The 24941-nt window shown below is 39.9% G+C and overlaps 1 protein-coding gene across 42 annotated transcripts in view; it reads right to left on the bottom strand.

Annotated features, from left to right (window-relative positions):
- PTPRD (protein tyrosine phosphatase receptor type D) overlaps positions 1 to 24941 on the bottom strand; it is a 1852740-nt gene that overhangs the window by 13883 nt on the left and 1813916 nt on the right. For all 42 annotated transcript variants that reach the window (XM_038769706.1, XM_038769707.1, XM_038769750.1 and 39 more), the window contains 4 exons: positions 3780 to 4065; positions 3160 to 3338; positions 2397 to 2523; positions 1238 to 1363 (listed from right to left, as the gene is read on the bottom strand). In XM_038769706.1, the coding sequence (XP_038625634.1) occupies positions 1238 to 1363; positions 2397 to 2523; positions 3160 to 3338; positions 3780 to 4065 (718 nt within the window). The remainder of the gene's footprint in view (positions 1 to 1237; positions 1364 to 2396; positions 2524 to 3159; positions 3339 to 3779; positions 4066 to 24941) is intronic.

Genomic DNA, 24941 nt, shown 5'->3' on the forward strand with positions numbered 1-24941 from the left:
CCCTGTCTCAATCTCTCTTTTTTTCTATCTAATTGGATTTGCTTTGAGCATTAAGCCAGTGGTGAAATATTCAAGATGCTTGTTTAGGTTCTGATCAGATCATCTTGCCACAAGATTGGACTAATTAGTCTACTCCATTTTATTTTCACTTGCATACATACTCATCGCAGTTGATTTAAAGACTTCTAACCCTGAGAGGGCATGGAGAGATTTTATAACTATGTGGAGGAGGTCACTAGGAAATGATTGCTTTTGGGAACTGTAAAACCGCAAAACTGAACCTAAGACCAATGCAAATTCAGTTTCTACTTTGAGACTAGAGTTATTACTTCAGACCCCTTACAGATCCATGTTCTTTTTTCCCAGACTGTCCAGAGTAATTCATTTGCTTTTTATTTCAGATCAACATTGTAAAGAGCTGGAAGAGATGGGAAGGCAATCTTCAAACATGGTTGGAAATGATGTGAATTGTTTGTGTTTTTCCTGGGAAACATCATTTTACTTTGTTGCTTTATCTGAGCTTGTCATTACACAATTTCTAAAAATGGAGTAGGAAGGTCCTGGGTCAATCCTGGTGTTCCAGAAAATGTGTTAGAATTCATGCTATAAAACTGACCAAAGCTGGGCCTATTATAGTTTATGTTCAGACCTCTTACATCATTGCTGAACCTTGGACTCAGCAGATCAGAAAAGGAACTCAGAGGGAAAATTAACAACCACGGTCGTGGGGGCAGAGCAGACACATGAGAACACTACAGAGTAATCCATGCCAGGATTAAAATTAGAATATTCAAAGCGGGTCAGGATTCTCTTAAGAATGATATTTGCTTTGCAGTTTTAAAATCGTAGCTAATTAACCTTCAGGCTCTCATGACCTACAGAGCCACGCAAAACAACAACATATTTACAGCCTTAAGTGATGGAACATTCAGAGAAAGCTCCGAGAGAAGAAAAAAAAAAGCTAAGGTGAATGGAAATGCAGCCTTCTAATCAGTTAATGCTTTCCAGCACAAGCACTTACAGGGTGCATTTTCAAAGTTGTACTGCCCAGATGTTAGGCTTGAATTATATCCAACTTCTGGTATAGGAGAATGCTTGCCAAAGAGAGGAACAGTTAGAGAAAGTGTTCCCATTTTAACGGCTGTCACGTGGCCCCGGAGAGTAAAATTCCCCCGAGGGAACTCCTTTGGTGTACTTTGAAACACAAGGTAAACTGGATTAGGCTGGGCTATCTTACCCTGGCGTCGGTGACCTTGAATTCTCTCAGGATATACTGTGGCATGTTGTACTCGGCCATGGGATCCACTACAAAGTACTGATACCGGGCTGAACGTTCTGCAGGCCAATACTGGTGACACTTTTCCTAAGAGAGAGTCAATCCTGGTTAGTATCACCGTACTGTTATTGAGTTGAAGTTTTCTTTACTTTGATTTTCTCAATAGGGTGGATGTGGCCCCTGCTGACAAAGCCACGGGGCAATAGTGGAAACTGAGATTTGCCCACAATAACATATATCACAAACTGTCCTATCTCTGTGCCTTAACATTCAGTAAGGAGGAAGCAACGGATTTTAGGAATGAGTAGAATATGTTCTTTAGAGCAATTCCATTCATTTGTCCTCTCCGGGGGAAATCCATCAGAGCATCAGGGACTAAGCTTGGTTGCTTTAGATGGGACTGTGATCCACAAATGGATCAAGGCTAGTAAGTATTAGTCTGAAAGAAAATCACAAGGCTTTCAGATAGTCTTCTGACTCTGAAAAAAGTGGCATGATTGTATGTCTGTATCACGCGCCTCTACGCAGAAGTAACCTGGGCCAACAAGTCATCCAAGTTTCAAACAGATGCCTTTTATGATCTGGTACAATAGCCTAAATCCACCAAACAAAATAGTTCCTCCATAAATCTGATGAACATAGATCCAGAAAATCCACTATATCAATAATGTCACCTAATGCCATTTTAAAGAATTAATCTGTCCTTTCCTCTCCAAGGATCCAGGAAACAGACCTCAAGGAGCCAGAAGAGACAAATAAAGCAAAGGATGTGTTCTCCTCCAATCATTTGTTTCTATTCCTCTGATCTAAACACTGATCATTTGAAGTAAACTACAGAAACACTGACATTCAAAATCTGAAGTCAGAACAACAAGAATAATTTAGGCTATTTTAGTGCATGTCTAAATTTCAAAGAAAGAAATTCAGCACTGAATTTAACTCATGTAGCCGAGTGAAATCCTACCTCTAGTCTGTCATTTTCTGAAATTACTAAACTCCCATTTTCTGGGATAGGATTTTAATCCATTATTTGATTAAAACAAACCAGGTGGATTTGCATTTTGGAGAGCCCAATTTGAATAGACAAAAAATAAATGAATTCAAAGTATAGCACATTTACTCTGCCCATTTCTCGAAGTTTGGTGAGCATGACAACAATCGTGGAGTTATGTTCCCACAGCATTCTCCAGAAGTCTTCAGTCGTCTCTGCCAATGGGCCCTGTGTAGCTATGTAGGCTTTTTGTTGCCTACATTGAAAAGCAGGGAAAAAAAATGAAGAACTTTTAAACATGCAAGAGAACATGTTACTTCTCATTGTTTATATGTAAAATTTCATTAAAATAAAATTATAATGAAAGTGAATTCTGTGTTATAATGGGAAGCATATTAAATTTCTATTAAGATTGCTTAATCAAACCGTGGCATTTTCACATTTTTGAAACTTTACGCAGGAAATTGCTTTGTTAATATTATGATGTATGTCTTTATCATTATTATTTAAATTGAAATGCAACTCTAATCGCTCAATTTTTTTTGTCATACAAAGCACTGAAGAAACATTTAACTGTGATGCATCATTTGTAGAAATGACTGTCAAACAATCTATTAAGTTTATGAATTATAGGACAAAACAGCTTCTCTATTAATTCCTTCGCCAGCCATTTGGATTCTGTAAGAAAGTGGGAGGCAGAGGAAGAAAGTATGTGTTCAAATGAACGCTGTACTTAACAAGATGATCAATAAATTGAAAACAAAAACCAGGAAACAGAATGCTGACAGGCCTAGATCGAATGGCTCTGTAGATGGTAGAAATTTACAAGAGTTGGGAGAACAGGGACACGCGCAATCATCAAAAGTTTCGAAACATCAGAAGAGAAAAGTACCTGTATCCATCAATAAAACTGGCGTTGATATAGTCAGAGCCTTCTACTCCTCGGATTGGCTGCAGGCATACCCTTGTGGATTCATATGGCATAATATTAACAAGGCGATTTTTGAATTTATTACATGGAAGATTGGCACTGATGAATCTTGAAGTGTGAGCTTTAGAGCTAGCCAGTCGCTGTTGAATAGGGTGTAAGGAAAATAAGACTAATTACATTTTGGCGGCAATTCCATTGCAATGAACCAAAGACTTCATTTCTGCCTAATTTAAACTTTTTTCACTTTGGTATATCCTTACTCTACAGACTGCATCACATCTCACACCACATTGACCGATACTTAACTTGAATGAGAATGAATTTTTGAATTAAATACACTGTGTTAAAAACAAGAACATCATATTACTCTAACCAAGAAGAAAACTGAAGGGTAGGAAAAGGAGAATTATTTGTCAGAAGAGTAACTGGGGATGTAACATGGTAAATCTCATGCTTCTCTTTGAAAATCCCCATGTTTGAGAAAGAGAATACCTGACTTTGAATCCATACGAAATACACTAATTCCGTGATCTCAAGATAGACTCACTCCAAAACCCACCATTTCATATAAGGCACTTTACCTTAAATTCCAGTTCCATTCCTGTGACATTTTCTCCTGTTTCTATTTGTGTCAGCTTCTGAATATACGCATACAGGTTTCTAGCTGGCACTTCAGTATTTCCACATGTCACTGCTTCTAACAGGGCATCGTGTATAAAGATGTATTGGTCCTCAGTCTGAACCATGTAATTCCTCTGGGCTCTCATTAAAGTTACGTGACCATAAATATCTACAGTCTTTTCATGCTTTATTCTCTCTAACATGGCATCTATTACAATGAAGCAGCCAGTCCTGCCAACTCCAGCACTACAAGAGAAACAAAGACAAACTCCCTCAAATAAACCAGTGAGGATAGCAACACATAGCAACACGGTATGCTTTTATATGAAAATGTCACATTACTTACTTTTTTTCCTGCATTACCAATAATTCTATTCAAAAACCTGCAATCAGGGTTTCTGAGATTTTCATCTCCCCACTTAGGACACAAAATTAAAAGGGATTAAAGACTAAAGTATATGCAACACACTACTCATTTTTTTTTGCTTTCATATGAATGCAAATGAAAACCAGAAGTACCAGACACACAGTGGATACTCAATCAATCAATTAATCAATTATTGAGTGCTTATTGCCCCATCTCCCTCTTACCATTCCTTCCCAAACTCCTCAAGCAAATTGTTTACACCCACAGCCTCCACTTCCTGTTCTCGAAGTCTCTTCTTGATCCCTTGCAATCTAGCTTTCACTCCCTCTACTCCATGGACATTAATACCAACAATTAATTACCATATCCTGTCTTGACGGCTGCATCAGACCTCCCTGCCTCCTGTCACTCCCCTCCCCAGTCCACACTCCACTCTGCTATCCCGATTATGTTCCAAAAAAAGCGCTCAGCCCACATCTTCCCTGGCTTCCAAAACCTCTAGTGGTTGCCCATTCGTATCTGTATCAAACTGAAACTTATTTCCATCGGCTTTAAGTGATTCAATTGACCCTCCTTCTCCCAACTTACCTCACATCCCCTGATCCAACCCAACCTGCACCATTCACTCTTCTAAGGCCACCTTCTCACTGCACCTCGATCTTGTCTTCTTGCTTCTGACTCCTCGCCCACTTTGTCCCTCTGGTTTCATTTCTGACAGAATGCCACTCTTCCTTTCTTTAAAGACCTACTAAAATCACATATCCTAAAGAGGTCTTGCTTAACTAGGCCCTCCCTTCCCTGTCTTAGCCCTCCCTTCTGTGTCATCTATGCACTTGGGTCTGTTCCCCTTAAGCAATTTGATAGTCACCTCTCCCGGAGCCCTACACCACTTATGTACATACTCATCTGTAATTTATTTTAATATCGGTCTCCCCCTCTTTTCTGTAAGCTCCTTGTGGGTGGGGATTGTCTACATCAATCCTGTTGTAGTCTCTCAAGTGCTTAATAGAGTGTTTTGCATGCGGTAAGCACTCAATAATTCATGAGGCCTACCAATCAATCAATCAATCAATCCTATTTATTGAGCGCTTACTGTGTGCAGAGCACTGTACTAAGCCCTTGGGAAGTACAAGTTGGCAACACACAGAGACAGTCCCTACCCAAAAGTGGGCTTACAGTTTAGAAGGGGGAGACAGAGAACAAAACAAACATATTAACAAAATAAAATAAATAGAATAGATATGTACAAGTAAAATAAACAAATAAATAGAGTAATAGAGTAAATAGTCATTGTTCCCCACTGTCCCTCACAAATCCCTAAAATTAAAATTATTTTGATTACAGTGGTAGATTAATAAGCAGGGTATTTCACAAACTCATTAAGGAATACAGGCAGTCCTTGACTTAAGACATTTATTATTTATTATTATTTATGGCATTTGTTAAGCACTTGGTACCAGGCACTGTACTGTACTAAGCGCTGGGGCATATACAGGCTAATTAAGTTGGACACAGTCCATGTCCCACGAGGGGCTTGCAGGTTTAATCCCCCGTTTTACAGATGAGGGAACTAAGGCACATAGAAGATAAGTAACTTGCCCAAGGTCACAAAGCAGACATGTGGTGGAACTGGGATTAGAATAATAATAATAATGATGATGGTATTTGTTAAGCACTTATTATTTGCCAAGCACTGTTCTAAGCGCTGGGATAGATGCAAGGTTATCAGGTTGTCCCTGGGCCTGTCTAATAGAGCGTTGGATCATCATGGAGTCACAGGCAACATGCCCCGTGATTACCTGAACAAAGACCTGAGGCAAACTGTAGCATAATCTGAAGGCTTGTTCAAAGAATTTCTATTAAAGAGGCATAGTATGATGGTGAGCAAAGAGTTTTAACCAACGTGGTGTTGAGCAACTCTACCTATTACCCTTTTCAACTCGATCCGAATGAACACCATGGCATTTGGGGAACCTAACTACTTTCAGTCATCAAATACAACCCATCGTGTACAAGCTATATAAGAATTATTCCCGGATACAGGGACAATATTATCCTCTGCGCGTCTTATAGCCAAGGATAAATATTTTAGAAAATAGATATGGATATGGAATGTAGATATGGAATGTAAGCATTCACAATGTAAACTACCAAACATAACTTCTCATTCTGTGATAACAATTGAAAAATGTAAACCATTAATTACAAATAAAAAACTTAATTACTTTAGTTCAAACATATTTCCAGTTACTGTGTATTAATTAATTCTCAGTCTGTTATGATAGGAACCAGATATAGCATAAATGCATAGATAATCTATAAACCCCAACAGATAATCTACAGTTTCAATGTCCTCCTCCACCTAACCTTTTCACAAAGTAGTTAACAATAGCAAAGCTGACAGAATTGGGTTTCTACTTCTATTCCATCTCCTTCTCATGCTCTGGTAGAGGCGCAATATGTAGTTAAATGATTTAAAGCTTGGCTGCTAGAGAGGGAGCAGAGAAAGAGCAAAAAACATAGATCATTTTTCAAAAGAGTAATGGAAAATTGACGGGATTACTGAATATTTAGCATGTTATCACTGTTAAAGACACCAATGCATTCTTTATTTATAAATGATTCTTTGCTTGGGTCATGAGGCAGTCTTAACAATACCACATCACTAATATTTTGTAAAGGAGTCTTAATTGTTATCAACCTGCAGCCACTAAGAAATGTGAAATCCACAAACATGTAGATGCTTATGAAGCTCTTTATCTCATTTGAAGTCCCGACCGTAATGCATTTAAGTATCATCTGAACAATTTTTAGGGTCACAAATTTCCATTTCCTCCAAGACATCATCTTCTAGCAAAATACTAAAAGATTTCAAATATTCTTAAGAGTCTAGGTACCTGAGTGCCAACATAACAAGGGAGCACTCTCTGCTTTGTATTCATTTATCAAACTGTACTGATCCACTGAAGCACAACCAAATTCTGCCAAATCTTGCATTCTGACTGGAGATATATAATAATAATGATGACAATAACGATATTTAAGCACTTACTCTGTGCCAAGCACTGGGGAAGATACAAAATAATCAGGTCAGACCTAGTCCCTGTCCCGCATGGGGCTCACAGTCTAACTGGGAGGAGAATGTGTACTGAATCCGCATTTTACAGATGAAGCAACTTAGGCACAGAAAAGTTAAGTGACTTGGACAAGGACATACAGCAGGCAAGTAATGCAGCCGGGATTGTCTCGTCTTATGCCGTCGGGTTGTCCACAACCCATAGCGACATCTCTCCCGGAACGCCCACCTCCATCTGCAATCGTTCTGGTAGTGGATCCATAGAATTTTCTTGGTAAAAATACAGAGTTGGTTTACCATTGCCTCCTTCCGCACAGTAAACATGAGTCTCCGCCCTCGACTCTCTCCCGTGCTGCTGCTGCCCAGCATGGGCGAGTTTTGACTTGTAGCAGATTGCCTTCCACTTGCTGTCACTGCCCAAGCTAGGAATGAGTAGGCCTCTGCTTGACTCTCCCTCCCATAGTCAAGACTGGTAGAGTACTGGAAACTCTCCAGGTGTGAACCCGAGAGAGACAGCCAGGATTAAAACCCAGGTAATGTGACTCCCAAACCCATGCTCCTTCTACTAGGCCGCCCTGCTGCTGGTATGAACCGAAAAAGAACGTACGTGTTATTGTTTGTTATGTTTTTTCAAAAGCTTTCTCTGCAAAAGGCCTTTATACAAACTAAACATACCAAGAATTGAATATCGCAGCAGCTAAACACTTCCCCAAAATTCCTCGCCAATGTCTTTCAGGGCATGGTGTTAGACTCGGACACCATTTTTAAAATATCTTTGATAAATATCAGTACTCAACCCCACAGCAAGTAGAGAGGATAATTGGAATGTTAAAAGAACTGCTGGGGCTCTAATAATAATAATAATAATGATGGCATTTATTAAGCGCACTGTTCTAAGCGCTGGGGAGGTTACAAGGTAATCAGCTTGTCCTATGTGGGGCTCACAGTCTTAATCCCCATTTTACAGATGAGGGAACTGAGGCACAGAGAAGTGAAGTGACTTGCCCAAAGTCACACAGCTGACAAGTGGCGGAGTAGGGATTTGAACCCACGACCTCTGACTCCAAAGCCGGGGCTCTTTCCACTGAGCCATGCTGCTTCTCTGATATTGACCCTTACTAGGCTTTTGGGCAGCTGAAAAGCTTATAGTAAATATTTTGGAGAGAGAATACGTACTGACAAGAAATAATTTACTCAGAGCAGGACTGGAATTCACAGTGAAAATGAAGGGAGTCACAAAGTCTAAACCCTTACTTGCCTGGTCTAAACTTTCCCCGAGGAACTAATGAGATGGTTACAAGAAAGTTTAACAGACGGATAGGCCTATTCAAATAAAGTCCTAGGGGCATAGGGAATCAAAGGGTGTAAGCAAGACACCAGCAGTACTAAAGCCTGGTCTCTACTAATTAAGTGAAGGTAAGAGTAGCACCATTAAAAGATGAATTTGTTCCTGTTGCAATCAACCTTTCAGCAATACCTGTTCAAATTTGTTTCTAATCGAATACCCATGCCCAGTAAGAATCTCTGGGTGCTGGTACTCAGTTCTGGGTCCTTTTTGAGTAAGAAATAGAGACCATATAAATACATCCAAGGAAAATTACACAAGGAGGATGAATTACACGGAGGATGAATGTCTAAAGGGGTTGCTTTATTGGACTCTTTTTATATATGCTTTAAGCAGATGGTTAGGAAAAATACTTTTTGGTGTAAATTATGTTTTCTCATGACATCAACTCTAATACCTCTCTTTTCCTCTAAAAGAGGAGTTATATAATTTGGGTTATTTGCTAACATCCCAGGAATCAAGGAATGCTAAAACCACAGTGCCCAGATCATGAGGAAAACTGTTATTCTCTGAAAACTGAAATCAGCTGGCAATTGCCTAATTTAAGCTTCAGTAATTTAGGGAAGCTTATGAACGAGCTAGCTTCAAATAGGTACAAACCATCATGAGCCATAGAGCTTGAAATCCTCATTTAGACAGGTGACTTGGACTGAAAGTTAGGGCAGGAAACTGAAGCTCAGTATTCCAGTTTTCTAGTGATCCTATCCCCACAGAATGCCTATTGTGACCTTGAGGAGCTCACTTAATGTCCTGCCATTTCTGTATTTTAAAATATTGAATGCTAATCAAGTCCACAAGGGTCTAGTGGGTTTTAATTAAGGTTTGGTAAGGAATTTGCAACCCTTGGTGGATTTTGCTGCTTTTCAAAGTGCAAAGTGATTTTCCAAACCCCATGCTAGAGGTCTCGAAAGCATGGATCTGGTGTTAGGGAAATGGTAGTTTTTGTTTTTACAGAAAGACATTTATGTATTTCTAGCATGAAGTCCATGCCACACATGGGAATCCTTTCAGCATTTCAGAAATCATGGCACCTAGTTATACTGTACTGTGACAGCAACTTTAAAGGGAAGCAGCGTGGCTCAGTGGAAAGAGCCCGGGCTTGGGAGTCAGAGGTCATGGGTTCTAATCCCGGCTCCATCACTTGTCAGCTGTGTGATTTTGGGCAAGTCACTTAACTCTTCTGTGCTTCAGTTACCTCATCTGTAAAATGGGGATTAAGACTATGAGACCCATGTGGGAAAACCTGATTACCTTGTATTCCCCCCAGCGCTTAAAACAGTGTTTGGCACATAGTAAGTGCTTAACAAATGCCATTATTATTATTAGCTATATTATTATTTAAAGACAAAATATATTTTTAATGTTTAGTCGTGATGTAATCAATAGACATATAAGGTTTCCCACAATTATTGAAAAGTAGCATGAGTCACTGTTATTTGTAAGAAAACAGAACATGAAAATTCAGTGTTTTAAATTTCCAGAACTCTGTTGCTATCTTACATTTTATTCCAGGGCCCAGTATACATTCTTACACCCATGTTAGGGTCCAAATATTGTGCATCTCTCAAAATGATGGATTAGAGCTCTAAAAGCAAACATATTTTTTCTTTGATCCCGAAGAAAGAGGCTCCTCATAGAAACGATAATGATGGAACCTTATTTGCCCTGTTTGTTTTTCATCATTTCAACAGCCTTCACCAAAAACATGATAAGAACAGCAGGACTGATAAGCCATTCTGAGTTTATCTGTTTTCTGTCATACCAGCTGCCAAGCAGGAAGACAGATTTTCTCAACATCTTAATAAAGGAGTGCACAACCTTCTGCTTGAGGCTGAGACCAGCAAGATTAAATTCATTTATTTTGTTGCAAAATACCTAAGCCAGAGAGTGAGAGAGAGAGAAGAAGAGGGAGAGGGGGAAAGGGAGAGAGAGAACGAGAGCGAGAGAGTGTGTGTATGTCAGGGAGGGTATAGAAGCACTTTTAAAATTATATTCTGCAATATGTTGGTTACAGTTATCCCCTAGGGCAAAATAAACTTTCCAATTTACCGTCCATTGAGGACAGTGATTCTTGTAACGGGAATCAGACTACACATGAACTCTTCATTTGTTATGATTTCTTTAGCTCATCTGTATCAAACCAAATTACTACCAAACTTTACATTTTAAAAAATCCAATTTCAGTTAGTGATAGACATTCCAATGTTTACAAGCTGAAAGACTATGCAATCCATTACACAAGCAGGCCTACTAGGAAATTGTTATTACTTCCATATTATCATTCATCCAGTTACAACATTTGTTTTCAATTTCCAAAAACATGATTGAGTCAGTCCCACGAGTTGAAATATGCTTAATGTCCCGTGATGCGACGCAGCAGTAATGTGCAAAAAGGAAAATTAAGAGGCATAAGGGGGCTATTTTGTGCTAAAATCATTGTGTGTGCGTGTTTAAAGGTTGGTTTTTCTGATTAATCTGTTGCTGTTTTAATCCTGACCCGTTACTTATATTTGAATGATCTGGCAAAGGAAGGCAATGCAATTACTAGATTTCACAGATCATTTAATTGGAAGCAAAGATAGTAAAATATGGACCAAAAAATCATTTAAGACATTTTCAACATATATCAGAGGATAATTTGATTGGATATTACAGTTTCAGTTATGACATGATTGGCATTTATGAACTGTAAGTTCTTGAAAATGAATGAGATGTGAGAAACACACAAAAAATGGTGAATTTTACATGGGGAAGTTAATATGATCATCTAGGTGACAATTACAACATATTTGCTGAGTGATTCAGATCGGGACACTATTTTGAAATTTGTACTCTTGAATTTGTTTTTCTTGCAAAAACACGGTGCTAAATATATTTTACCTAGCACAAAAATGGTACTTGAAGAAATTCCGATATTTCCAGTGAAAACATTGGAGAAATCTCATCCACTGGCAGTGTGACCTTACATAAAAATAGCTCCACTGTTCAGCAAAATTACAGTACTCAAATATTTAATAATTTCAGCTTTCTATATCTGTTTAGTATAGTGCTTGGCATATAAAAAGCACTGAACAAATACTATTATTATTGTTAAATTATGAATAATACTCGGGGGGAAATATTTCAGAAAGGTGATATGCTAGGAATGCTAATCCCAGTGGCTGGTATTCATATTTTTGAGGAAAGGCTTATCTTGCTCTAACTCAATATTTTTGGCAGGACAAGAAGGCTCCTCCTTGAAATGATAATGATGGAACCTAAGTTGGTATTGTTTGGTTTTAGTCATTCCAACAGCCTTCATCAAAAACATAACAGCAAAACTGATAAACTACCCTCAACCCTAGAGCATGTATGTGAATATCCTTTCACTCTGCCGTTTCCCCTTTCTGAAATTTATTTTAGTGCTTCTCATCCTATCTAGACTATAAACTCCATGTGGGCTGGGATCATAGCTACCAACTCTATTGTACTGTGCTTTCCCAAGAGCTTAGTTCAGTACTCTACAAGCAGTAAGCACTCAATAAATACCGTTGATTGATTGCTTAATTACATTAAGGCTTAGTTTCGCTGTTAGAAGATCACTTCTGGCTACACCTGTATCAAAATATCTGCACCACTTAGCAGCGAAACAGATGTGTGACCTTGGGCAAGTCACTTAACTTCTCTGTGCCTCAGTTACCTCATCTGTAGCCCCACGTGGGACAGGGACTGTGTCCAACTTGATTGCCTTGTATGTATCCCGGTGCTTAGAACAGTGCTTGACACATAGTAAGCACTTAACAAATACCACAATTATTATTATTATTTGCTTGTACCCACCTCAGAGCTTAGTACAGTGTCTGGTACATAGTAAGTGCTTAACAAATACCACAATTATTATTACTATTGTAACAATCTCAAATTAAATTGATAATGGGGCCAATACTGTTTAGTAATTGAAGAAAGGAAATTCTCTTTTTTCATAAACTTTGGGCTTCCTTCTCAAGAGGACATGAAGAAATGTCATCGAAAACGTGATAAAGAGAAGCTACCTTCAAATATACAGCTTTTCTTTTTGTCCCAGAATGTTTTTACTATCCCAGGCTAGCTATAAAATTAATAAAATTTACATGCAATAAAATGATGATGCCAGAATTCGATATAACCCTCACTGCATGTTTCAGTTGCAAGAAACAATTTCCAAAGCAACCAGATCGGACACTAAGAAAGAAGACCCTGAAGTATTTTTCCAAAGGAAAATATTCAAACAATAGAACATTTAATCAGAAAGGCACAATGCATATAGAAGCAACAGAAAACTGGCTCAAAACAGAGCGCTTTTGTGCTGATTACTTTAGATCAAAATGCTCCCTGTAGGAAAAATGCTAGTAATTTTAAAGATCCTACTTGATGGAATGTGTTTTGGAGTGCTTTCTGTCCACGGATATCTGGGACTAAACTGAAGGTGCAGCTGGGAAAGCTCACTGATAGCCTTGTCCAGATCTCAGCTATTAGGTTATAAAAATATTTTCACATTTCCTGCAGATGGCTAGATTCTTTTCTTCACTAGTAATTTTAATTCGGGATTCATTATGGGCAGCTGTTGGTTCTGATAGAGCCTAATTGCTCTTTTACCAGACTCAGCTGCAAGCAGATTGCCTATCCCTTATAGAGTATATTATATATAAACACAGGCAGAAAAAAGATTAACCAATTAACTAAATAGTTGTGGATAAAATGACTCATTTGAGAGTGCTGATCAGATAATATATCTAACGGCAACATAGGTCAAAGGAAATTATAGCACTTGTAGAACATGATAATAAATATAAATATATAGAAATAACCTTGAACACTAACATACATATGTTCATATATCTATGTATATAGATACATACATATGTAGACATGTATCTATATCCACATCTCTCTCTATATGATTAGAATATGTGAAAATTTTCTTTGTTTAAAGGAACTCAACACATTATATTATATTATATATTGTATATAAATATTTACTTATACTACTTATCACTTATACTTTACTTATATTACTTATATTACTTATATTACTGACATTACTTATACTTTACTAATACTGATTATATGATATTAACACTTATTTATTATATTATAGTATATATTATTATAGTCAAGAAAAAGGAAGCCTATTAAATATTCTGAAGTATCATTCATCAATCCATCAATACTATTCACTGATCACCTACTGTGTGCAGAGCACCGTATTAAGCATTTAGGAGAGTACAATGCAATTAGAAGACACAATCTCTGTCCTCAAGTAGCTTGCAATCTATCAGGGGAGATAGACACAAACTAATTTAATTTACAGATAGAAGAGAGAGGTAAAATGGACCTGTAGTGCTTAAAAATAGGATAGGTTGATATGTACAGAAGTATTAAGGGTTGTTTGAGCCTTTTAGAGAGGCGTTAGTGCTAAGGTGGTTGTTAGGAGGCTATGAATCAGGAAAAAGAAATATTAATTGGACTAGGAAAGACGAGATTTCAGAAGGGCTTTGATCAGGTCTGGTTGATTTGAAGGGAGAGGCCATTCAAGGCAAGATGCAGGGCTGGAGACAGGAGAGATGAGAAGGAGACAGTGAGTAGATTAGCATGAGCGAAGCACAGTGCAAATTGGGGAGTGGATAAATAATGGGGAATGAGCTGCCTCAGTCCCTTAAAGCCAACTGTTAGGAGCTTCTGCTTGATGGGAAAATGAATAGATTTTGGAGGTTTTTGAGGAATGGGGAGACATGCGCAAAATGATGCTTTAGAAAATGACCCGGGCAGCAGAGGGAAGTATGGAGTAGAATGGGGAGAGACGGGAGGCAAGGAGGTCAGCGAAGGGTCAAGAAATGATGGTGACCATTTGGTGACCACGTCTAGAGAAGCAGCGTGGCTTAGTGGAAAGAGCATGGACTTGGGAGTCCGAGGACGTGGGTTCCAATCCCAGCTCCGCCACTTTTCTGCTGTGTGACCTTGGGCAAGCCACTCAACTTCTCTGTGCCTCTGTTACCTCATCTGAAAAACTGGGATTAAGACAGTGAGCCCCATGTGGGACAACCTGCTTACCTTGTATCTACCCCAGTGCTTAGAACAGTGCTAGGCAGATAGTAAGCGCTTAGCAAGTACCATAATTATTATCAGGATGGTGACCATTTGGTTGGAGAGGAGAGGGTAGATCCAGGAGTCCTCATGGGCCCAGGAGTATGTTTTGTATGGAAAAAGTCCATTAGAAAATTCCCATTTTGACCTGAATCTGCACAGGACAAACTTAATCTTCAAGGCCAAACTGACATTAGTGGGATTACAGCAAAACTAATGATTTTGGAGCCATGTCTTCCTAATCCCACCTCAGAACTCAGTCTAGGAATTTTTGACCATCAGCCAATCCCCTGACTGACAACCAGCATCCGGGGCCTTCCCACCCTCTAGTCATGCCATCTAGGCGGGCCTCCGAATAGTCCGTCCTTCAAAGTCCGAGAAACCTGACAGTGGGATAAATGAAGGGAGAAGCGGGAGTGATGCCAGCAGCCCTCCTGGAGAAGGCTGAGGCAGATTGGACTCGACTGGAGGCAAAGCAGAGGATGTAATCTTTCGGGAAAAAACCTGCCCTGCAAGATCGCAAACTAAGGCTTTTCAGTCCTTCCAGGTTAAACTGCTACACAAAGTATTAGTGGCAAATTCCCCTAAAATTAGCTGGTTAATGAGGCAGATTCCATGAAGTTCTTTTAGATGGGTGGTGGACTCTTTCCCTTTGCATTCAATGCCCTCCTAACTCTGCTCCAAAATACGTGCCGTTTGTCTTTCAAATTCCTCCTCAAGAATTCCCTCCTCAAGGAGTTTTTTTTGACTAACAGCATCTTGTTTGTGCCATCCCATTTGCAAACTTAGCACTCATGATTACATGCATTTTTTGGCTATGATTTAATTGCTTCTGTTTTGAATCCTTTACCTATTCTTCTATTCTTTTACTTACTGCATTTGTGCCTGCTCATTCATTCATTCATTCAATGGTATTTATTGAGCGCTTACTGTGTGCAGAGCACTGCACTAAGTGCTTGGGAAGTCCAAGTTGGCAACATATAGAGACGGTCCCTACCCAACAGCGGGCTCACAGTCTAGAAGGGGGAGATGGACAAAAAAACAAAACATATTAACAAAATAAAATAAATAGAATAAATATGTACAAATAAAATAGAGTAATAAATATGTACAAACATATATACATATATACAGGTGCTGTGGGGAGGGGAAGGAGGTAAGGCGGGAGAATGGGGAGGGGGAGGAAGGGGAGAGGAAGGAGGGGGAGAGGAAGGAGGGGGACTATGTGCAAAGCACTGTTCTAAGCGCTGGGGAGGTTACAGGGTGATCAGGTTGTCCCATGGGGGGCTCACAGTCAATCCCCATTTTACAGATGAGGGAACTGAGGCACAAAGAAGTGAAGTGACTTGCCCAAAGTCACACAGCTGACAGTTGGAGGAGCCAGGATTTGAACTCATGACCTCCGACTCCAAAGCCCAGGCCCTTTCCACCGAGCCATGCTGCTTCTCATCTCCTGACGTTCAGAAGCACAAATTAAACAAACAGTCGCTTTCTGGCTGGGCTGACATTTTCCTCTCAATAATAATCCTCTCTCTACTTTTTTATTTGTCATGCATCATACCTTCTTAGTCTTCCAATGACTTCTTTCTTCACTAGTACTTCTGAGTCCTACATCTTCATCCTTTTATATTGATTAGCTTTGGCCTGAGGACTTTGTTACTCCACGGTGGTAGTGGTAGCAGAAGCAGCATTGAGAGCCCATTGTGTATGACACGCTGTACTAGGAACTTGTGAAGTTCAGGAGAACAAAGTGACAGACTCCTTGCCCACAAGGAGCTTCCACTCTAACAAGGGCCACAGACACAAGAATATTTACTATTCCAATATTTCCACTACTAGTGTCAAAATAAATAAATTGAGTTGACAGATACACATGACTCGTTTAAGCGAGTCCATAAACGCTAAATCCTAAAATGACCTGCCACATCATAGTTTAGAGTTTGAGACATAGGTGAGGCTTGTTCTGTATCACTGCACTTGTTGAGAAAGGGGTATTTTCCTCCGACTTTGTTGTGGCTAGCTATGAATGTCCTAGTTAAAGAGAAAGTATGAACCTGAAATAGCTCTTTTTCACCTCATGCTCATAGAGATGATGTGTATCATCAGGAAAAAGAACTGAATGATACTACTTTTCAAGGGCTCTACAGCTGTTAGCGTTCTGAGCTGACAATTTTAGCCATATTCTCCAGGTACTGGCATTCACCACTGTCTCAGCAATACAGCTTATCCCAAAGAATGCAACAGGACCTCTTACAGAGAAAAGAAGCAGATATTGTGATGCAACAACAACAACAAAAAAAACCCATGCAGCTAAGACAGGATAAACCGCATGACAATTTCGACATTCCTGAATCAAAATAAGGTGCATGAAGCCAAATTGTAAACCCTAGGGGAATGTTAGCAATCAGCATCTGCAGAAATGTAGTTTCTCTGCTCAGTGAAAAGTGTGCTCTAACTCTCCTAAGCATATTCTTCCCTATGACATTATAGAGAAAAGCTGTGTATTCAGAGGCACTAACTGATATCATTGGATCATACATCATATTGATATGGGACCAGTGCAGGAAGAAATTTCAGGAAATATTATTTTTTTACTCTTTTATGAGATACTATTATGCACTATACAAGCAACACAGAAATAATACTTAAAAATAGAAGATACATTAGATTTGGTAATTTATAATGAACTTTTTTGATAACCTAAGCAAATATCTTTCTATGTTTCAGTATTCACAGAGTAAAACATCATTACCATGGACCCCACTAATATGCGATCATTTGGTCCTCTTTGCCCTCTTTCCTTCTGTGTGGCTTTGGTGGAAGACAGGGAAATTTGGGAGGGCGGGGCCAAAGCAAACCTGTCAGTGAACATTACTTAAAGGGAAAAATATTTTGGGGTCTTTGTGCAAGGCTGTGAGCTGTAGATCCTCAAGGACAAGATGAAAATGCACCAACCATTTTCCCTGGCCTGACGATCCTTTCCACAGAATTTAACTCCACCTAGCAGCAGAGGTGTTCTTCCTATCTGAAGATAACACTGCTGAGAGTGAGCTCTTATCCAGGCAGGTATGGCTAAAATACCTTTCATTCATTCATTCAATCATTCAATTGTATTTATCGAGTGCTTACTGTGTGTACAGCACTGTACTAAACGTGCTTGGAAAGTACAATTCAGCAACAAATAGAGACATTCCCTGCCACAACGGGGCTCACAGTCTAGAAGAGGGGAGACAGGCTGACTGATTGATTGACGGCCCATTTAATAGGTTTTGAACATGAAACTTATCCTTGACCACATCAGTGTGTATGACCTTTGCAGCCCTGGTATTATCATTTCCTCTGTGCAGGTTGTTGGTTCTGAAGTCTCGGGACTCAGGCTTAGCCTTGGTTCCTGGTAGGAGACTTCATTAGACTGCACTGTGTGAGACTGCTTTGCTACGACTTTAGTCCGATCCTCCCAGTTTGTATATGCTCCATTTCAGTTCACCATACAGCATCTGATACGGTTTCCATTCTCCAGGACACCTACATCCATGAGATTGTTTGGTGGGATTTTCAAACTGGTTATGATATTAATTTATGGGCCCAAAGCATTCCAAGGACAGAATTTACATACCTAGGATATATAAACTAGTTTAAACAACTGAACCTGAGAATCTTAAATGTACCCTATTAACTCTACTTACCACAGAATATAGTGTTTAAACGACGAAAATCTTTATATTAGAAATTTCAGACGTTCTTGCTAATACTCGGTTTAATTGTGTATGTATAAAAAACATCAGTATGGAAAATAGCAAGGTTAGAATTAACAGGATTGTTTGATGTGGACTAATAATTCCAAAATGAGAAAGATGAATTGGTGTGATTGCAAAACTCTCTGCAGGAGAATAAACGTCATATAGATTATGTAACAAATACAGGGGCAAAATGTTATCCTATTTACTATGAGGAAGAAAATGGGAATTTAGGCCCCAGTTACTAAAGGAACGTGTCTCCAAGCTCTGTGGTATTGTATTCTCCCAAGCGCTTAACACAGGACTCTGCACACTGTAAATGTTTAATAAATACCATTGATGATGATGGTGATACATTTTTATCCCAAATAGGTTTTACTTCAAATCCCTCAGAAAAACACTATCAACAATTACTTTCTGTTACCTCTTCCTCCCACTTAACTGAGAAGCAGTGACTTAGACTGTGAGCCACATATTGGAAACGGACTGTGTTTGGTCTGATTATCTTGCATCTACCCCAGTGCTTAATACAATGCTTGGAACATAGGGAGTGCTTATCAATATTATTATCATTATCATTATTATTACCAAAACCAGGACGAACAATAATATCCGCTACATCTGGTTGGTGTCCAAGATAAGGAAACTGTGTGTGGCTAGGCTTGTCAGGCAGATGTGTGGACAGTAAAGGACATATCTCAGATTCCAATCTACACCACAATTAGTGTCTGAAGTAAATATAGAAGAGAACCCGGTAATCAGAGTGTTTCACCTGAGAAGATATCCGATCTAGCAGTTTTTTCCTAGAAAGTTCAACTGCTCTAGGTGGCCAAAGATTGATTTGGACATCCTAATTAAATGGGAAAGGGATGGTTTAATATTTTGAACTTCTTTAGTGATATTTTGAATCCCATGATGGAAAATTTTACATATTGAAAAGCCAAAAAAAAAAAACTTTCATTAGCTAACAATCCTAATTCTGAGAAACTGGAGCAGGAAGATTGATAAGAGTAGGGATGAAATAGATTGTACTGGCTACAAAATATAAAATTAATTTGGAAGATGACACAAAGAGAACAAAGTTGAAATACTACACTACTTTCTAGTGAAGTAAAGGCCCAATGTTTAAATATAGTCCACTATTACACTTCTTTCTAAAGACTGTACTATTTCACATATGAAGTCCTTGAATATTCAGCACTAAACTCATGACCCATTGTTTTCATACTATTTAAAAGTAGGTAAGGGTTTCCAGACTGATGATTCACTTTCTTTATCCCATTCAACTTTTCTCCATTCAAATTAATATTAGAAGTTCAGTATGCTACATACACTTTAAAGACATGGCCTATGGTGATGTTGGTAGGCAGGGCTGGATTAATTCAGGATCAAGGGTTTAAATCCAGGGTCTTATTGTACCCCCAATCCTGCCACCTTCAGATTTTACCACTATAGCCACTGCTTGGGGTATTATGAAAATGGGGTTTCCTAAAGCATATAAAGCAAGACAGCCTGCGCCAACGTGGTCTGGATGCTGTCTTTTAAATTGGATGGAATAAGGCAGCTAGGGAGGAACCTGTCTGTTCCCATCTATAGGGATAGTGATTAACATAGAAAGGTGCTAATCACTGCCCTCCTGTAACTCTTCATCGCCCATAAGAATCTTGTTGATCTCTTGGTTGGGCGAAGTCATTGATCAGATATTAAATAGAAAAGGGAAATCTATGTTTGATGTTTAAGCGATGTGAAGCTACTGTGTGTTTGCTTAGCTTTATATGTGTAATTCACTAGTGGCCCCCAACCTTTCCCAGTCCAGTCCCAGCCTCCTGACTTTGCAGCCCCAGCAGTGGCTGGATCAGTAGCAATGGTCAGAGCAGATAAGTCCAAAAAGGAGCCCAGTAGCATTGGCGTTGTTAAATGAACAGACAGAAAATAGAGAAGGGAGCTCAGGGCAACCAGGGAGATTTATGGCAAATATGAAAATTGGGAACATAGGAGTGAGGACAGGAAAGCCAGTGGCTGGGTTGGGGGTGGGAGGGTGGGCTGGATGAGTCACAATAACTCCCTTGATGGATTCATGAAAGCAGAAACCCATGCATTGTCATTTGTGAAGTGATTTTTGCCAGTGATGATAAATGGGCTGCTAAATTCCATCAGAAGAGGAATCGATCAATCAATCAATCATAATTATTGAAAGCTTACTGTGTGCAGAGCACTGTATTAAGCACTTGGAAGAATACAGTATAACAGAGTTGGTAGACACATTCCCTGCCCACAAGAAATGTACAGTCTAGACGACAGGAAGGAGATCATCCTGTGACACCCCCTGCCACCTTCTGTGACATCAACCCACGGATCATAGAATGTGTGGTCACTCCTCCCCAGCAGTCAGGACACAGAGGGCTGGAGGAGACAGAAAGACAGACTAGGGTAGAGGGATGGAATATTCCTTCCCCAAATAAAGAGAAGTGCCATTGAAGGAGCCCAAGGAAGGAGTACAGGGCTTTGCACAAGTAAGCTCTCAATAAATAAAATTGAATGAATGAGGCATTCCAGCCCTGCAGAGGAAGACATATAGATGAGGCATTTCCTCTCCCCTAATCCAGACATAGGCGAGAGTATGTCCCTCCACAGAGAATCATGGATAGCGACGTTAGGAAATCCTGGAGTGGGAGTCTGCCCTCCAAAGAGATACAGGAAAAAAAAGTTGCATTTCTTAGAAGAGCCAAGAAAATCAGTGCAGTGCCTCAGCCTGAAGGGAGAAACCCATGGGGATGTCTCTCTGTAGGTCTTGAGAAACAGTGGAGACCCCCGTCCCTGAAGAGGGGAAAGGAGATGTGGGAAGAAAAAGTCAAAGAAAAAGTGATGTCGGCAGAGAGAGTGGGACCCCCCCCCCAAAAAAGAGCCAGTGATAAAGAAAGCGGTAACACCTGCTGAAAAATTTGAGCTACAGGAAGAATGGCTGCCCTCTCCTTAGAGACATAGTGTGGTTTAGTGGAAAGAGCCCGGGCTTGGGAGTCAGAAGTCGTGGGTTCTAATCCCTGTTCCGCCACTTATTGGCTGTATGACTTTGGGTGAGTCACTTAACTTCTCTGTGCCTCTGTTCCATCATCTGGAAAAGGGGGATTAAAACTGTAAGCCCCACGTGGGACAACCTGATTACCTTGTATCAACCCCAGCGCTTAGAAAGGTGCTTTGCACATCGTAAGTGCTTAACAAATACTATTATTATTATATCATTATTATTATTATTATTATTATTATTATTTCCTTGACATGGCAGAAACCAGGAAAGGTAGAACCTGGCATTGGGGAATCAAAAGAGCAAGGAGCCACTAGGAGAGTATTTCAAAGAGCTGGAGATACAGGATTAGGAGTCTCCAAAGAGTCATCCGTGAAGGGAACCCCAGACAGTGGCAACTGGAGGGAGATCAACAGATCCCATTCAATCTGAGAAATGAGTTAAGGAATGAGTAGGCTTACTTAAAAATCAAACTCATTCATTACAGAAGACTAGAACTACTCTGAATAAAAGGGTTGAAATCAAATGCAGAATGGATTAAATTTGAGCTATAGATTTTATGTTACGTGGGTTAACAAGAGGAAACAATCAAGAGCAGAGGAGTCTGCATGAGTTCTACCTTTGTAAGAGCTGAACCTTGGGAATTTGATGTGGAACTACCTATGATCAAAGCCTTAATGATAAAAAGAAAAGGCATCAGAATCCCCAGTGCTCAAGTCTACTCATTTTCTATCTCTTTGTACTCTAAAGAAGCAGCAAGGACTAGTGAAAAAACATAGGCTTGGGACTCAGGAGACCAGTTTCTAATCCTGGCTTCCCCATGTGTCTTTTGTATGACCTTGGGCATCACTTAACTTCTCTGTGCCTCAGTTTCCTCATCTGTATAGTGGGGAAGAAAACAGAAAATACCTCTTCTACCTCACAGACTTTGAGCTCCATGAGGAATGGGGATTTTGTACAATCTAATTATTTTGTATCTACCCCAGAGCTTAACACATAGTAAGCACTTAATAAATTCAGCTATTTTGTATTTACTTCGTTTCTCATAAAAATATTTTCCATGCCTGTCACCCCCATCAGAGCTCCCAGGACTCAAGCAGCCACTGATAACATCTCAGACCCCTCCACCATCAGAGAAGCAGCGTGGCTCAGTGGAAAAGAGCACAGGCTTGGGAGTCAGAGGTCATGGGTTCAAATCCCGGCTTGGCCAGTTGTCAGCTGTGTGACTTTGGGCAAGTCACTTCATTTCTCTAAGCCTCAGTTCCCTCATCTGGAAAATGGGGATTAAGACTGTGAGCTCCCCATGGGACAACCTGATCAGCTTGCAACCTCCTCAGCACTGAGAAGAGTGCTTCGCACATAGTAAGTGCTTAATAAATGCCATTATTATTATTATTATCCCCCCAAGGGGCCTGCTGCCTCTCCATTGCAGCTCTCCCAGCAGGCCCTGTTAATCACACACTGGCCCTTTCCACCAGACGTCTTCCTGGTGCCCCTTTCCCCACAAACTGTGGCTCCCAGGGCACTTGGCATCCTCCTACACCAAACTGCCAGGCTGCCTTCCCCGGATACCACATTAGCTCTCCTCTGGGTCACTGAGGAGGTCCCATCAACCTGGCTTCCACCACCCAACTGGAAAGAAAAAAAACCCAGCAACAACATGGTGCTGCTTCCGCACAACCTCGGGAAAACTGTGGCAGCTGCTGTTTTAGCGGTGACTGTGACTGATGATGGTGAAGGCATTTGTCAAGTGCTTACTCTGTGCAAAGCGCTGTTCTAAGCGCTGGGGAGGATACAAGGTCATCAGGTTGTCCCACGTGGGGCTCACAGTCTTCATCCCCATTTTACAGATGAGGGAACTGAGGCGCAGAGAAGTCATGTGTCTTACCCAAAGTCACACAGCTGACAGTTTGCAGAGCAGGGATTTGAACCCATGACCTCTGATTCCCAAGCCCGTGTCCTTTCCAGTGAGCCATGCTGCTTCTCTAGTTGTGTAGTTGTGACTCTGTGAGGTGCCTGAAATTCTGCTACTCTAGCCACAGCACCCTGGTGAACTTGATTTTATTTATTTATGTTGTCTTAATGTTTTGTTGCATTTTCCCTTATGGGAAAGTTGAACAGTTCTTTCTCTGCCTTTTTTTATTTTTTAGATTTGGAGCCCTCCAAGGGACAAGGACTATATCTAACTTCCAGGGCATAGTACAGTGTTCTTGCACACAGTAAATGCCTAATAAAAACTACAATTCACTGCTATTACTACTATTTTATTTTGCTAATATGTTTTGTTTTGTTGTCTGTCTCCCCCTTCTAGACTGTGAGCCCGCTGTTGGGTAGGGACCGTCTCTATATGTTGCCGACTTGTCTTTCCCAAGCGCTTAGTACAGTGCTCTGCACACAGTAAGCGCTCAATAAATACGATTGAATGAATGAATGAACTACTACCATTTCTACTATTTTATTACTTAGCAATTTATCCTCATTCTTATCTTTCCAGTCCTCTTTTAAGCTTGTTCCCTTACAACTTTCATATTCATTCATTCATTCAATCGCATTTATTGAGCGCTTATTGTGTGCAGAGCACTGTACTAAGCTCTTGGGAAGTACAAGTTGGCAACACATAGAGACTGTCCCTACCCAACAACAGGCTCATATGTTCTTTTTCTTAGTCTTGATTGCTTTTCCAAAATTTTCTTTTCACTCTTATTAGAGTTTTTTCTTTCTGCTATATTTTCTGCTAGATAGCAGACATACCCTGAGATGAACATTAATGTTTCTTGAACACTTTCCATTTCCTTTCACTGTCCTTCTCTTCTATTATTCCCACCCATGTGATTCATCTTAATACCCCTTCCTCCTTACAAAATTTGCTCAACAGATACTGCTATTTTGCTATTGAACTGTCCATACTTCATCTAAATAAAAAGTGTAACCAGTGGATAATCAATGAAGTGATAATGAAAGATAATAGCCCATAAAATTTCCAAGGAATTCACAATAATTGTGGTATCTGTTAAGCACTTGCTATGTGCCAAGCACTGTACTGAGCTCTGGGGTAAATATAAATAATCAGGTCAGACACAACCCCTGTCCTACATGGGGCTCACAGTCTAAGTAGGAGTTATTGAATCCCCACTTTCCAGATGAGTGAATTGAGGCCGAGAACTGTGCCCAAGATCACACAGTGGGCAAACGATAGAGCCAGGAGTAGAATCCAGGTCTTCTGACTACCAGACTCTGTGGAAATTTTGGATGAAATGATATCGTAAAAACAACTTTCTGTTGTCAGTTTCTTGTTTGGATCCCTAGCTTAGGTATTTTTGGAGGCTACAACAGTATGCCATGCATACTAAGTGTGCATCTACACTTCCATTCTTGTCCCATTGACATCACTTTTATGTGCCCTACTATTTCAGAGACAGATGCCTCACAAGATTACAGTTTTGGTGCAAGATGTGAAATTCTGTGTCACATCA

This window comes from Tachyglossus aculeatus, chromosome X4 (genome assembly GCF_015852505.1).
Source record: "Tachyglossus aculeatus isolate mTacAcu1 chromosome X4, mTacAcu1.pri, whole genome shotgun sequence".
In the NCBI taxonomy this organism is placed as follows: Eukaryota; Metazoa; Chordata; class Mammalia; order Monotremata; family Tachyglossidae; genus Tachyglossus; species Tachyglossus aculeatus.